Genomic DNA, 16,702 nt, shown 5'->3' on the forward strand with positions numbered 1-16,702 from the left:
AAGTGAGCCAGTACCAAGCCTCTAATAAATCCGGCATTAAAAGCTTGCTTCATTGCCACCTGATTCAGTAACCACAATGGTTTTCTGAATTTAACTGTATTAAACATTTTTTTCGTCCTGAAAACTCAGCGGAGCTAGGTATTTATTTTGTGACCTATATGCAGAATCTCTTTATTGCCTAAAATAAGATGCTTCAAAAAATCACAGAACAGGTAAGAATTCAGTATTCAAAGACCTCAAGCAATGAAACAATTATGCGGAAAATAAAGGCATCTCAGAGTTAATGTTCAGTTTTGAAAAGTAAATGCTGCTAGTTTTACGTTCAGATATAAATCGAGAAGCCCTAATAGCACAGCGAGTTACAATATCTTCTGTTGTATTTGATCGGCTGGTTAGGAACTCAATACTCACATGACATCCATTGATGAACGATGTTGGGGAGTTTTCTCCTTTTCAAGCATGACTTTTATGTCCACCTCTATGCTAGTGCTCCTTCGTATTGTATTAATCATTATTGGACATCATAGAGGTCTTCCAAAGAGTTGCATTGGTTCCTTCATAAATCTCCCAATTTATGTATATTTTGAAACTTCCTGGCAGATTAAAACTGTGTGCCCGACCGAGACTCGAACTCGGGACCTTTGCCTTTCGCGGGCAAGTGCTCTACCAACTGAGCTACCCAAGCACGACTCACGCCTCGTCCTCACAGCTTTACTTCTGCCAGTACCTCGTCTCCTACCTTCCAAACTTTACAGAAGCTCTCCTGCGAACCCTGCAGAACTAGCACTCCTGAAAGAAAGGATATAGCGGAGACATGGCTTAGCCACAGCCTGGGGGATGTTTCCAGAATGAGATTTTCACTCTGCAGCGGAGTGTGCGCTGATATGAATGCCTGAGATAAATCGACGCAATATCTTACTACCTACACATGAATTAGGTTTGTTGAGAAACAACATAGCCATATAAGCAAATTGGGCTTCTGACACAAAAGTCAACAGTGTGCCATGTGGAGCTACTCGAAACGTGAGTACCAGTTGTTTATTACCTTTTACCTTTGGATATTCGTGTCGGAGAAACTGTAACTAAGAATGGCGACCAAAGGGTACTGAAACCAAACAGAAAATGCACCGTTATCCCAAGCGCGCAACCACGTACTTTCCCTCATGCAATCTGCAAAGTTTCAGTCGCAGTAGTTTCGTGCTGACGACAATAACTAGACAATTTTTCCAGCATACTTACTATTAAATGAATCACTAACTGTAAGAACCATATGTAACCTTTTTCGGCGTGACGGATTGATGGCACATTGTCGAGTTTCCATCCGAGTTAGGATTGCTTCTTATCACAATAGGTGAACAATGAGTAAAACGGGAACATGAGCCACGCTGGAATCTCAGATGAGTAGAGCACTTAGTATATATTTTACCAGCAGCACAGAATAAGCAGTGCAGCTAAATCTTACCCTTAACATTAAATATGAATTCTTATTTGGCTAACGATTTCTTATACAAAAAGAAATCTTAATATTTTGTTACCCAAACCCTTTAGGTAACTATTTTAATTAAGTTACCACCCGAATATTGCGACAATGATAGGAGTAAATAATATGGTTAAAGAAAGCTTAGTGCAACAGACAGGAAAATTTACTGTGATAGTTTCTCTGTGATCATCGTAACGCATTCGCAACTGTATTTTTGTCATTCATCTTTGCAATTTTCAGTCAATTTTTTTAAAGATGCACGGATGAGGTAGATTTTAAAAATCAACTTTTTCCATTACGCAGAATCCTTTTCCGAATTCTCTAAAGCCGATAACAGAGCTGTCCATTCTATGGATTACAACGAACTGTGCTGCTAACACTTTTGGCCATACTCGACTTGCTTCACAAATCTTTGTAATGGCAGTAACTCGTGCAAAAGCAATCACTAATTATTAAGTGGAAATAAGATGCTCACCGCGTGCTGAGGTAAGAATTGGAAACTTCAGAGACATGAATTAACAGGCACTATGTTAATCTCCAGAAGTGCATCACCGTTTCCAGTCCGTAGATACCATCACATTTTAACATTCGAGTAGTCTACAGATTCTAATCCTCTGAGCTGGTGACTGAGGTAGCGAAACTTCAGAATAAACACTAACAACTTGGTGGATGAAGGGATTTGGGAGAGGGGGGGGGGGGGAGGCAAACCGTAATAGCATACTTATATTTAACTGCGTTTTATTTCGTTCATAGCAGTTAAAAACCGGTGTGCCGTCATCCAAGTATTTCATTCATAAATAAATTTTCCACAACTGAACAATTCTTGTGAAGTTATAGACATGAGGAACGTCTTTGAACCTTTCCCACAGTTCAACAAACAACTATATTGTCAACCGGTAACCGTGGAGAAACGGAGAGAAATATTAGTACTCCATTGTGGTGTACATTGTACAGCAATAGCCGAGAGTTAAGTTGACGCTTTACGCGGCGTGAGTCTGTTCTAGGTGGCGAGACCTTGCCTTCCTCTGAACTAGAACACTCTTACCTCTCTAGTCATACGGGCGACACACAGTTTCAAGTTCTGTGCTTGTTAAACATTTGTGAAAGTATGGACTAACAATCAAGATAGCTTAAAAACACAGGAACGAAGAGGTCTACAACAAATCACTCTCGACTGTAGCAGGGAGTGGTAAATGGCGATTATTTCCCATCTGTCCGCTTGGGGACATGGGAGGTGGAGCAGAATTGGTTGAGTTCCACCAAGAGGAAAGGGACACCTTGCGCCTGATTTGCTTGGAAGATTAAGACAATCCACTACTACTGACAACTTCATATCTTCTGTATGTAGGATGGAGCTATGTACGTAGTTCTCGTTCAGGTCACGCTATTCAACCTTTACCGCTCCAAAAAAATTAAAAAAATTCCGCCTTGATTAAGCACTATCAATGCAAAATACATTGAAGCGACAAGACAAGGAATAGCTCCTGCTATCGTGTGACTCCTTTTGCCCAGTATACCGCAGCAACCCGACGTCGCGTGGATTCTTAAGTCGTTGGAAGTCCACTGCAGAAATATTGAGCCATTATACCTCTACAGTTAGTTGATTGGTTGCGTGTTCCATTGATCAATCGCAAGGTACGGCAGCCGTTATGATGTTAAAAAAAATGGTTCAAATAGCTCTGAGCACTATGGGACTCAACATCTGAGGTCATCAGTCCCCTAGAACTTAGAACTACTTAAACCTAACTAACTTAAGGACATCACACACATCCATGCCCGAGGCAGGATTCGAACCTGTGACCGTAGCGGTCACGCAGTTCCAGACTGAAGCGCCTAGAACCGCACGGCCACACCTGCCGGCCCGTTATGATGTGGAACGTGTCAAGTGCACAAGCAATGCACATTAAAACAAGATTATATATAAAGCACAATACAGAGTTAAAGATAATATTTTTATTTTATTGTTTACCCCATTCCCTTAAATGGCACAAAACGCATATACTATATTTATAGATTTATTTATTCCTATTCAAGAATTCATCTATGGTATAGAAGGAGTTGTCAAGTACACATGATTCCAATTTATTTTTGAAGCTATTACTGCTGTCTGTCAGATATTTTATTTCATTTGGTAATTTGTCGAAAATTTTTATAGCAGGATATTTTACCCCTTTCTGTGCCAAATTTAGGTTGAGTAAAGGATAGTGTAAGTCCTTCTTTTATCTGGTATTATAGTCATGAATGTCACCGTTGTTTTTAAACTGGTCCATGTTGTTGAGAACAAATTTCATTAGTGATTAAATGTACTGTGAGGCTGCTGTAAGAATCCCCAGTTTTTAAAAAGATGCCTTCAAGATGTGCGACTATGAACCCCACATTATTCTAACCACTATCTTTTGAGCAGTGTATGACATCAGAGAACGACAGTATGGAAAATATGTTAGCTTACTAATTTATATATCCTCAAAATTGGCAATCATTCTGACTGCAAAAGTTGCTGAACCTAATCGCTTTAGAAGACCCAAAATATGAATTTTCCAATTTAGATTCTCATCCTCAAGCACACCCAAAATCTTAGTATGCTATACCCTGTCTACTGACATGTGTTATATTTATTGAAGGAACTGTCGTTTTTGCAGCAGAAAATTGGGCGTACTTTGTTTTTCAAACTTTAGAGCAAGCTCATTTGAATAAAACCAATTAATGGCTTTTCCAAAGCCCTTTTTTGTATCATGGTTCAAATGGCTTTGAGCACTATGGGACTTAACTTCTGAAGTCATCAGTCCCCTAGAACTTAGAACTACTTAAACCTAACTAGCCTAAGGACATCACACACATCCATGCCCGAGACAGGATCCGAACCTGCGACCGTAGCGGTCACGTGGTTCCAAACTGAAGCGCCTAGAACCGCACGGCCACACCGGCCAGCTTATTTGTATCATTTTCAATTGGAGTTTCTTTTACTGGATTAATAATGAGGCTTTATCATCAGCAAACAGTGTCAGTTCAGCTTCCTGTTTCAGATAGGAAAGGAGGTCGTTCATGTATATCAAGAACAGAAGGAGATTATTGCGTTTATTTCACGCAGTTTTGCTTGTCTATTAGCAATGACAACCCTATGCAACCGCCACTGTTCTCGGTCGTTAAGTGAAGGCCGTCGGCCACTGCGTTGTCCGTGGTGAGAGGTAATGCCTAAAAACTTGGTATTCTCGGTTCACTCTTGACACTGTGGATCTCTGAATACTGAATACACAAACGATTCCCCAGAAAAGGAATATCCTACGCGTCTAGCTCCAACTACTATTTCTCGTTCAAAATCTTAATTGCTGCTGTGTGGTCATAATTATGTCGGAAACCTTTTTACCGGCACAAATGACAGCTCCGGCAACGCATTAGCCTTTGATACCTTGTGTACTCGATACTGCTGCCATCTGTATACCTGCATTCTTTGTCCGATGACTTTTGTGATATCAGTGTAGAACATAGCTACCTGCCATCTACTTTTACACTTTTATTACGCTGTTAGCAGTTAGGTTTGCGCAATGGGCTGAACTGCAGACCGCGTTTCAGTGTCACTAAGGCGATGGCGTGGACTACTTGCAGCTACAATTTTTCTGTTTATCTGAAACCTGCAATAAGAGTGTAAGAAGACACAGAAGGCTCCCGTCGTCTGTCACAACACGGTTCTAATGAAAACTTATTGGTAAATGCTAAAACAGAGCAGGAAGCATTGATACCATAGCTGACACTAAAACTGTCAACGGGTTCTTCGTATGGTTTTCAATTCGAAAACTGATTTGATGCAACTCTCAACTCTTGGATATCCTATGCAAGCCTCTTCATCTCCGCTTAACAGCTGCACCGTACATCCAGTTGAACCTTCTTACTGCATTCGTACATTTGTCTCCAAGTTTCATGTCTGAATTTCACTCTTAGCAAATTAACTATTTCTTAATGCCTCACGATGAGTCTAATTACCTGTAGCTTCTTTTGGTGAAACGGTGCTCTAATTTTTCGCCGCGATTCGCTTCAGTTCCTCCTAGTTCCTCCTAGCTATTCGAATCTTCAACATTGTTCTGCACTACCACATTTCGGGAGCTACTTTCTTCCACTTGTACTGTTTATGGTCCACGTTTCACTACCACATAAGCAACGCTACAGACAAATACCTTCAGAGAAGACTTCCTCACATTTCATTTTATGTTAGATGGTGACGTCTTTTTCAGAAATGTTTTTCATGCTATTGTTCAGTAAGCATTTCACAGCCCTGTAAGTAAGTTTTTATATTGGTAACGCCACATAGTGCTCTGTATGAAAATCCCATAGTGCTCTGTATGAAAATCGCTGACTGCACTGTGAGCAGTCTGTAGCTGGATGGACTCATTGTTGAAATATTCGCTAGTGCAGTGTTGGGCAGTTGGATGTGAACAGCGCATAGCGTTGGACAGTAGCAGGTGAGCTGCCAGCAGTGGTGGAGTGGAGAGAGAGAGAGAGAGAGATGCCAGAGTTTTGAGATGTTACTATAAGCGGACTATCTGGACGTGTGTCCATCAGAAAAAGGAAATTTGTTTAATTGGATGTCACATATATATAATGACTTTTGAGCGTTGTTAAGGTAAATACATTGTTTGTTCTCTATCAAAATCTTTCTTTAGCTAACTATACCTATCAGTAGTTAATGTCTTGTTTAAATGGCAGTATTGGCGCTCGCTGTATTGCAGTAGTTCGAGTAACGAAGATTTTTGTGAGGTAAGTGATTCATGAAAGATATAGGTTGTTAGTCAGGGCCATTCTTTTGTGGGGATTATTGAAAGTCAGATTGCGTTGGCTAAAAATATTGTGTGTCAGTTTAGTGATGATCAGAATAAGTCAAGAGAAAATTGTTTGAGTACGTTGAGTTTTGCTCAGCTGTTTGAAAATCAATTAACTTAAGAGATTTACCAGCACAGTCATTCTTAATTTTTCAAATGGGACGTTTCAGCCCCTATACTTCAGCCATGTTACTCAAATAAAACAAAGTCTTACTTACACATTGTTACGTCCTAATTCTCTCAACATAAGCTTTATTCCAATTGCCATTTACCTTTTGTTGATGTTCATCTTATAACCTCTTCTGAAGAGACTATTCCGTTATGTCAGGTCCTTTGCCGTCTCAGGCAAAATTACAATGTCGTTTATTCTCCGTTAACTTCAATTGCATTTCCATATTTTCCGTGGTTTCATTTACTGTTTTGACAATGTATATATTGAAAAACACTGGGGACAGATTGCAATGTCTTACTCTCTTCTCATCTATTGCTTCCCGTCATGTCCTAAGGCTAGAACTGCGGTTTGTGTTCTGTACTAGTTGTGGATAACCTTTCACTTTTAGTACTTTATCCTTGATAATTATGGGACTAAGACCGAATGTACACTCCTGGAAATGGAAAAAAGAACACATTGACACCGGTGTGTCAGATCCACCATACTTGCTCCGGACACTGCGAGAGGGCTGTACAAGCAATGATCACACGCACGGCACAGCGCACACACCAGGAACCGCGGTGTTAGCCGTCGAATGGCGCTAGCTGCGCAGCATTTGTGCACCGCCGCCGTCAGTGTCAGCCAGTTTGCCGTGGCATACGGATACGGAGCTCCATCGCAGTCTTTAACACTGGTAGCATGCCGCGACAGCGTGGACGTGAACCGTATGTGCAGTTGACGGACTTTGAGCGAGGGCGTATAGTGGGCATGCGGGAGGCCGGGTGGACGTACCGCCGAATTGCTCAACACGTGGGGCGTGAGGTCTCCACAGTACATCGATGTTGTCGCCAGTGGTCGGCGGAAGGTGCACGTGCCCGTCGACCTGGGACCGGACCTCAGCGACGCACGGATGCACGCCAAGACCGTAGGATCCTACGCAGTGCCGTAGGGGACCGCACCGCCACTTCCCAGCAAATTAGGGACACTGTTGCTCCTGGGGTATCGGCGAGGACCATTCGCAACCGTCTCCATGAAGCTGGGCTACGGTCCCACACACCGTTAGGCCGTCTTCCGCTCACGCTCCAACATCGTGCAGCCCGCCTCCAGTGGTGTCGCGACAGGCGTGAATGGAGGGACGAATGGAGACGTGTCGTCTTCAGCGATGAGAGTCGCTTCTGCCTTGGTGCCAATGATGGTCGTATGCGTGTTTGGCGCCGTGCAGGTGAGCGCCACAATCAGGACTGCATACGACCGAGGCACACAGGGCCAACACCCGGCATCATGGTGTGGGGAGCGATCTCCTACGCTGGCCGTACACCTCTGGTGATCGTCGAGGGGACACTGAATAGTGCACGGTACATCCAAACCGTCATCGAACCCATCGTTCTACCATTCCTAGACCGGCAAGGGAACTTGCTGTTCCAACAGGACAATGCACGTCCGCATGTATCCTGTGCCACCCAACGTGGTCTAGAAGGTGTAAGTCAACTACCCTGGCCAGCAAGATCTCCGGATCTGTCCCCCATTGAGCATGTTTGGGACTGGATGAAGCATCGTCTCACGCAGTCTGCACGTCCAGCACGAACGCTGGTCCAACTGAGGCGCCAGGTGGAAATGGCATGGCAAGCCGTTCCACAGGACAACATCCAGCATCTCTACGATCGTCTCCATGGGAGAATAGCAGCCTGCATTGCTGCGAATGGTGGATATACTCTGTACTAGTGCCGACATTGTGCATGCTCTGTTGCCTGTGTCTATGTGCCTGTGGTTCTGTCAGTGTGATCATGTGATGTATCTGACCCCAGGAATGTGTCAATAAAGTTTCCCCTTCCTGGGACAATGAATTCACGGTGTTCTTATTTCAATTTCCAGGAGTGTATTCTTGTCAACATTGCCTCAAGCATTATCTAAATCTACACAACCTATAAATATAGTTCTGTCCTCCTCCAACCTGTTTTACAGTGCAAGTCGTAGGATCAGTACTGCTTGCTGTGTTCACCTACTTCTCCAGAAATCAAAATGATCTCTCCCTCTTTTGGCTTCTATCAATCGTTCCATTCTTCTGTAGAAAACTGGTGCTAATTCTTCGCAACCATAACTCATTAAACTGATGGTTCGGTAATGTATCAGTATCTGCCTTCTTTGGTTTTGGGATTATTACATGCTTCTGAGTCTGGCGGAATTTCATATCCTGCATACCAGATCTAACAGCTTTTAGTTGTCGCAGGGATGTTAATAATTCTAAGATCTTTCTCACTACCTAAATAGAAGCATCTACGTTATCTGTTAAGGACATACTTTATCCTGTGATGTACCAGACAATGTTGCTTCTAGTGCACAGATTTTCCTCACGTTTTCACCAGTTATTTCGGGAAATGTAATATTTATCCATGAATCTTGCGTCTGCTTTACGTAGGTATGTAAAATAGCGCCCTGAAACTCAGGTTAGGTCATTGAAGTCGTAGTCACTACATAGAGATAGTACGATCACTGGCTCCTTTGAATTGTGTTTTAGTAGTCGGTGAGATTTTTTTTTTAAAGTAACATTAAACTTTTAGTCGATAAGGAATATTTTTGTCGTGGAGTTTGCATTCGAAACCTGCTGCTCTCTAGTATGAGGCCGGCTTTCTTAAATCGCCGCATCATTTGTACAATGGTTGACAAGAAATTATGAGTCAAAGACTCCAGTTGTAAATGAAGAATATGAAGCTATGCACCAGATGAAGACGAAAGATCGCAGTATGCTCTGAATCCGCAGTTAGTGAGTCAAACGTAGAGACAGTTGACGTCACACAAGTAACTGAATAAAACTGCTTATGGTATGGTGCGAAATTTGTGACATGTGCATCATGCTCAATACAGAATTGTTCATTTATTACTTTCACATACTGATATGCGCGCTTCTGAGAGCAAGCCATGTTGATCCGCGATCTTTGGTCGCGATGTTACACCGTCTCTACCTGAGGGCGCGCACTGAGAGAGCATCATCGTCATCATCATCATCATCATCGTCGTCGTCGTCATCGTCGTCGTCGTCGTCGTCGTCGTCATCGTCATCATCATCAAATGGTTCAAATGGCTCTAAGCACTACGGGACTTAACATCTGAGGTCATCAGTCCCCTATACTTAGAACCACTTGAACCTAATTAACCTAAGGACGTCACACACATCCATGCCTGAGGCACGATTCGAACCTGCGACTGTAGCAGCAGAACAGTTCCGGACTGAAGCGCCTAAAACCGTTCGGCCACATCGGCCGGCCGCACATATATTTTTGTGAAAAAATAGCGATTATTTTGGGCAGTTTACATAAATATCAAAGTAAAATTTTCGAATAATCAACCTATCAAAAAAAAAACTAGTCATTTTTGTATAAAGTCAATAATGTTCACGACCCTGAAAGACAAGCTATAAAGTAATTCTTTGCTATAAAATAGTTTCAGAAAAATAACTTTTAGAACATTAGTCCCGACACTGTTGCTTGCGTCTGCACTGCATGCACCTGTACACATGATTTTAAATGTCATTTTTAGCCTATCATTTTAATTTAGCTTTGCTGCGGCGCTGCTTGCTGTGCTCCACTTTCAAAAGAAACCTCTTATCGTACCGAGGTAAGTAAGAATAGCTCAGGGGCCGTAGTCATAAGTCACACAATACGTACGGAATAATTTAATCACACAATCAGTGAATTGATCAGCTAGGTTACATTGAGTTTGGTAGTCATTTTCTTGCTATGCAAAGTACATTTCAGTGAACAGTGTGGTATATCCAAGTGTGAAACATTTGTCGTCTTGTGCGCTTTTGTTTCGCAAGCTAGGTATGTAATTCTGCAGTGGACTTCTATGAAAGTAATTTGAATAATTTATACAGATAAAATTTAATAGTTCATTTAATGTGTGATTTTATTGGTTTTGTGTTTATGACGTGTTTGTGAGGTCAGGCAACACACCACTGATCACTTTAATATATTGACATAAACGTAATACAGTGTACAGCGCATTGTGGCGGAAGTCCCCAATCGATTTAGACGCTGGACTGGATTTTTGCATTCACACACAGAGTTACAGAACGATGAATATCTCTGCAATCTCGTTAATTACGTTCCTTGTGCGCAATATCTGATCAGACTGCGGCACTTCGCTCGGACGCGCCTGTTCACATGTTTCTCATCCGTATGAAACTGGCTTTTAGCTGAAGGAAAGCGCGCATGCGTGTTCAGGTTTCTAACGCGACTTTCAGACGTTGTGTACGACGCAGATACCGTTACAGTACCGGGTGACGTCCTGACAAGCAAGCAACTGATACGCTCGTCATAGACATAAGGATTCCACGTCGCTGGCAGCTGCCGCAGCCGCAAATAGTGATATACTCCGTAGGCCTGTATTACACTATCAAATTTTCTTTGATAAAGATATTTGATCAAATATTCATCATATTTCCTTTACAAACATTTCTGACGTTGCGCAAAAGATATAAAGTTCCTTCATCGCGCATGCGTGCGCTCACGGACTTCAGCGCCACGTTTATATTTATTAACAAAAACGACAGATTCAGCTATGCTGGCGCCCCAAGCGGTTAAATTTCTACATGCACTGAGCAGAAGACGAACGTTTTCTTTGATCAAATCTGAGGCGAGGCGCTAGATCTGACCAATGCGTAACTTTGACAAAGTTCCTTTTACATTATCAAATTTTATTGGACATAGTTTGCAAGGAAAAATTGATAGTCTAATACCGGCATTAGCAACAACAAATATTCCGCAACAGCACTCACCATTGTATATGGAGGGCTTCGCGTTTCCCCTGAACATGATGGCGCTGGCCGTGGCGCACACTGCCAGTACCACGAAAGTTGTCGTTCCAGTAGTGTCCATGTCTGATGCAAAACTGCGAGCCGCCAATTGCCGACACCTCTGGAGAAGAAATGGATTCGGAAGACTGTTTACCTACTGCCACTCGGCTGCTAGCGCGCAGGTCAGGGTCCGTGACGTACGGACGAGCAGTGGCCAATGGCAGGCGCCATCGTGGGAGCCTGCGTTGGAATCTATCTACATCGCACTCCGCACTCCATCTAACCGAGAGTGGCGGAGAGCCGTACCACTAAATGGCACCAACTAACCAACCGAACGACAAACTGTACGTATGTAGGTGATTTGAGCGACTGACATTCCTTGTCGGTATGTCGGGCAGGTAGGACCACCCGACAGCCAATCGCCCCCCTCTCTCCCACACCCCATCCACTCCACCCAACAAATTGTACCGTATGTAGCGTTGTCGTGCCAACCGCCCGACAAACGTTCGTCAGTGCGCGTGGAATTAAATGCTGTTTGGAATTAAATGCTGTTCTAATATACATGATGGGGTATGAGACGGACGAAACTTCAAGGGCAGCGTTTTTCCAGGAATCTAAAGACTGCAGATGCTTTTGGGACACGTCCAACGTGGCAATACAGATCCAAGAAATGGAGCACTTTTTTCATTTTTTAACGAATCCCCATAGAGAGAATAAAAGTCTGTCAACCTTCTGTATTTCTGTCTTCAGGTTTTATTTCTGATAATTACCGAAAATGAAACAGAGATATCGACATTCAATGAACGTTAATTCCTAAACTATAGCCGGCCGAAGTGGCCGTGCGGTTCTAGGCGCTACAGTCTGGAACCGCGAGACCGCTACGGCCGCAGGTTCGAATCCTGTCTCGGGCATGGATATGTGTGATGTCCTTAGGTTAGTTAGGTTTAGCTAGTTCTAAGTTCTAGGGGACTAATGACCTCAGAAGTTGAGTCCCATAGTGCTCAGAGCCATTTGAACCAATCATCATAAACTATATTTGCTTGATTGTAATAAGTCTTAAGAAAAGTCCAGCCTAATCCTAGCCCTCTGCTATGAAGAGCAATGTGTGGGATATACAGTTGCTAAAGGCTTCATTTCACATGTGTCTGTTGTGTTTATTAGATGATGTTTGGTACCACCACGTCTGGCCATTTCGCCGAATATGAAACGTGTTTCTTAAACTTGCAGGCCATCTTTTATGCTACACATACACTGAAGCGCCAAAGGAACTGGTACAGGCATGCGTATTCAAATACAGAGGTATGTAAACTGGCAGAATACGGCACTGCGGTCGGCAATACCTATATAAGACAACAAGTGTCTGGAGCAGTTGTTAGGATCGGTTACTGCTGCTACAATGGCAGGTTGTTAATTTTTAAGTGAGTTTGAACGTGATATTATAGCCGGCGCAGGAACGATGGGAGCCAGCACAGCACAGATTTTCACGTGCGACCATTTCACGAGTCTCCGACATCTCTGCTGCCGTAAAAAGAAGAACGGGGCAAACGACAACTGAAGGGACTCGTTAAACGTGACAGAAGTGCAACCCTTCCGCAAATTGCTGCAAATTTCAATACTGGGCCGTAAACAAGTGACAGCGTGCGAATCATTCCACGAAATATCATCGATATCCGTTGATGACTGCTAGACATAAAGCCTTACGCCTCGCCTGGGCCCATCAACACGGACATTGGCCTGTTGATGATTGGAAACACATTGCCTGGTTGGACGAGTTTCGTTTCAAATTGTAGCGAGCGGATGGACGTGTACGGGTATGGAAACAACCTCATGAATCTATGGACCATGCATGACATCAGGGGACTGTTCAAGCTGGTGGAGGCTCTGTAATGATGTGGGGCATGTGCAGTTGGAGTGATATGGGACCGCTGATACGTCTATATATGATACCTGACAGGTCAGACGTGGTCAAGCATCCTGTCTGAACACCTACATCCCTTCATGTCCATTGTGCATTCCGACGAACTTGGGCAATTCCATCAGGACAATCCGACACCCCAAACGTCCAGAATTGCTACAGAGTGGCTTCAGGAACACACTTCTGAGGCTGGCCACCAGTCTCCCCAGACATGAACATTATTGAGCGTATCTGGGATTCCTTGCAACGTACTGTTCAGAAGAGATGTCCACCCCTTCGTACTCTTACGGATTTATGGATAGCTCTGCAGGATTCATGGTGTCAGTTCCCTCCAGCTGTACTTCACGTTAGTGGAGTCCTTGCCACGTCGTGTTGCGGCACTTCTGCGTGCTCTTGGCTTGGAGCTCTGCACGATATTAGGCACGTGTACCACTTTCTTCGGCTCTTCAGTATATAAATAAATAACGTTTACATGAACGTCTTTTGTTTTATGTTTTTCTTTACCATGATGTATTTTCTCAGTCAAATATAAATCGCGTTGCACGTTTCACGATACAACAGCGCTGAATTTGAGGTCCTCTTAACTTCTGACAGTGGCTACAAACCATAATGTAACTAATAGCCTTTCCTCACAGCTTTCAGCTTCTCTTACGACAGTACTCGTTTTCGTTAACAATGATTTGAGATGTTGAACAGCTCCAAAATGCAACGCCAATTGATTCTTGGATAATTATGCAAATCATCATATCTCAGCTGCTTAAGTAACAGAATATGCGTGAATTGTTTCCTTGCATTAGCCACCTCTTTGCCCACAGCTTTCTCTCGGCTTTTATGGCCTTGTTACTCCTAAAACAACCATAGATAACCCTCCTTTTTGCTTCTCTGTAAAACCAAGCGAAATCTCGTAGAACATAAACACCATGAACGTCAGATAAAGAAATCACAACAATATAACGGCGCTGTAATCGCCGAGTACAGTCGGCCGGGACGTTTGTAGGCTGGCACGAAATTGGTTGGTCCGTCGGTCGGGCGATAAATCACTGCGTATGTAGGGGCCTTAATTGATCCCCGCTACCCTGTTATACCACTAGCGGATGGCGAGTGGGAAGAATGATCGTCGGCAAGCCTCTGCATTAGCTCTAATTTCTTGAATTTTCTCTCACGGTCGTTTCGGGAGATGTATCTTGGAGGAAATATGTTGTCCGACTGTTCTCGGATAGTTCTCTGTCGAAATTCGAATAGCGAAGGTGTACGTGATGCACAACGCCTGTCTTTTAACTTTTGTCACTGGAGTTTGTTGAGCATCTCTGAAACGCTCTCGCGCCGACGACCCGTGACGAAACACGCCTCTCTTCGTTGGATCTTCTCTCTGTCTGTCTCTCTCCCCCCCCCCCCCTCTCTCTCTCTCTCTCTCTCTCTCTCTCTCTCTCTCTCTCTCTCTCTCTCTCTCTCGCTCTCTTCTGTCAGTCCTAACTGCTAAGGATCCTACATTGATGAACAGTACTCAAGAATCGGTGGAACGAGCACCTTGTAAGCCACTTCCTTAGTGGATGATTACATTTCCTTAAGATTCTTCCTTTTTTTCTGGCATCTGCTTTTCCTACTATTTGCTTTATGTGGTCCCTCCACTTATGAGCGCTCTGAATAGCAACTCATAGATGTTTTACGGTAGATACTGTTTCCACCAATTTGTCATCAATAGTGTGGCTGTACAGTGGTTCACTTCTTTTCCTGTGTATGCGCAATAAGTTCAATTTATTTACGTTCAGGGTCAATTGACAGAGCCTGCACCATTTATCAACCCTCTACAGGTCATTGTCCAAATCTGTACAGTGATATGGCGTCGCTACTTTCTTACAGATAACTGTGTCACTGTGAGCAATGTAAAGGAGCTTTCGACGCTTTCTACAAGATCATTTATATACACTGTAATCAGTAACGGTCCTATCACACTTCCTTGGGGTACTCCGGAAATTACCTTTGCATCTGTCGATTTCGTTCCGTTAAGAGCAACATGCTGAATTCTATCTGCTAGGAAGTCTTGAATGTAGTCGCAAACCTGGTCTGGTACACGTTAAGCCTGTTTCTTTTTACTGAACGGCAATGCGGGACGGTGTCACATGCCTTCCTGAAGTCGGGACCGTAGAGGAGAAATCTCTCCGAAGTGAGCATTTAGATGTGCAGAATAAATTTTGTTTTGTCAACATACACTACTCGACATTACAATTGATACACCAAGAACACATGCAGATGATAAACGGTTATTCATTGGACAAATATATTATACTAGAACTGACATGTGATTACATTTTCACGCAGTTTGGGTGTATAAATCCTAAGAAATCAGTACCCAGAACAACCACATCTGGCCGTAATAACGGCCTTGATATGCCTGGGCATTGAAACAAACATAGCTTGCATGGCGTGTGCAGGTACACCTGCCCCACAGTTCATCAAGAGTAGTTAGTGACTGGCGTATTGTGACGAGCCAGTTGCTCGGCCACCATTCACCAGACGTTTTCAGTTGGCGAGAGATCTAGATAATGTGCTGGCCAGGGCAGCAGTCCAACATTTTCCGTATCCAGAAAGGCCCGTACAGGACCTGCATAAATGCGGTCGTGCATTATCCTGCTTAAATGTAGGATTTCGCAGGGATCGAATGAAGGATAGAGCCACGGGTCGTAACACATCTGAAATGTAACGTTCACTGTTCAAAGTGCCGTTAATGCGAACAAGAGGTGACCGAGACGTGTAACCAATGGCACACCAAACCATCACGCCGGGTGATACGCCAGTATGGCGATGACGAATACACGCTTCCAATGTGCGTTCACCGCGATGTGGCCAACACGGATGCGACCATCATGATGCTGTAAACAGAAGCTGGATTCATCCGAAAAAATGACGTTTTGCCATTCGTGCAGCCAGGTTCGTCGTTGAGTACACCATCGCAGGCGCTCCTGTCTGTGATGCAGCGTCAAGGGTAACCGCAGCCATGATCTCCGAGCTGATAGTCCATGCTGCTGCAAACGTCGTCGAACTGTTCGTGCAGATGGTTGTTGTCTTGCAAACGTCCCCATCTGTTGACTCAGGGATCGAGACGTGGCTGCACGATCCGTTACAGCCATGCGGATAAGATGCCTGTCATCTCGACTGCTAGTGATACGACGCCGTTGGGATCCAGCACGGCGTTCCGTATTACCCTCCAGAACCCACCGATTCCATATTCTGCTAACAGTCATTGGATCTCGACCAACGCGAGCAGCAGTGTCGCGATACGATAAACTGCAATCGCGATAGGCTACAATCCGATCTTTATCAAAGTCGAAAACGGGATGGTACGCTTTTCTCCTCCTTACACGAGGCATCACAACAACGTTTCATCAGGCAACTGCGATCAACTGCTGTTTGTGGATGAGAAATCGGTTGGAAGTTTTCCTCATGTCGGCGCGTTGTAGGTGTCGCCACCGGCGCCAACCTTGTGTGAATGCTCTGAAAAGCTAATCATTTGCATATCACAGCGTCTTCTTCCTGTCGGTTAAATTTCACGCCT

At 43.8% G+C, this 16,702-nt stretch overlaps 1 protein-coding gene across 1 annotated transcript in view; it reads right to left on the minus strand.

The window, feature by feature from the left end:
* LOC126335020 (serine protease snake-like) overlaps positions 1-11,513 on the minus strand; it is a 126,540-nt gene extending 115,027 nt beyond the window's left edge. The window contains exon 1 of the mRNA XM_049997858.1: positions 11,217-11,513. Within this exon, the coding sequence (XP_049853815.1) occupies positions 11,217-11,316 (100 nt within the window). The 5' untranslated portion in view covers positions 11,317-11,513. The remainder of the gene's footprint in view (positions 1-11,216) is intronic.
* Between the last annotated feature and the right edge of the window lie 5,189 nt (positions 11,514-16,702).

This window comes from Schistocerca gregaria, chromosome 1 (assembly GCF_023897955.1).
Source record: "Schistocerca gregaria isolate iqSchGreg1 chromosome 1, iqSchGreg1.2, whole genome shotgun sequence".
Lineage (NCBI taxonomy): Eukaryota > Metazoa > Arthropoda > Insecta > Orthoptera > Acrididae > Schistocerca > Schistocerca gregaria.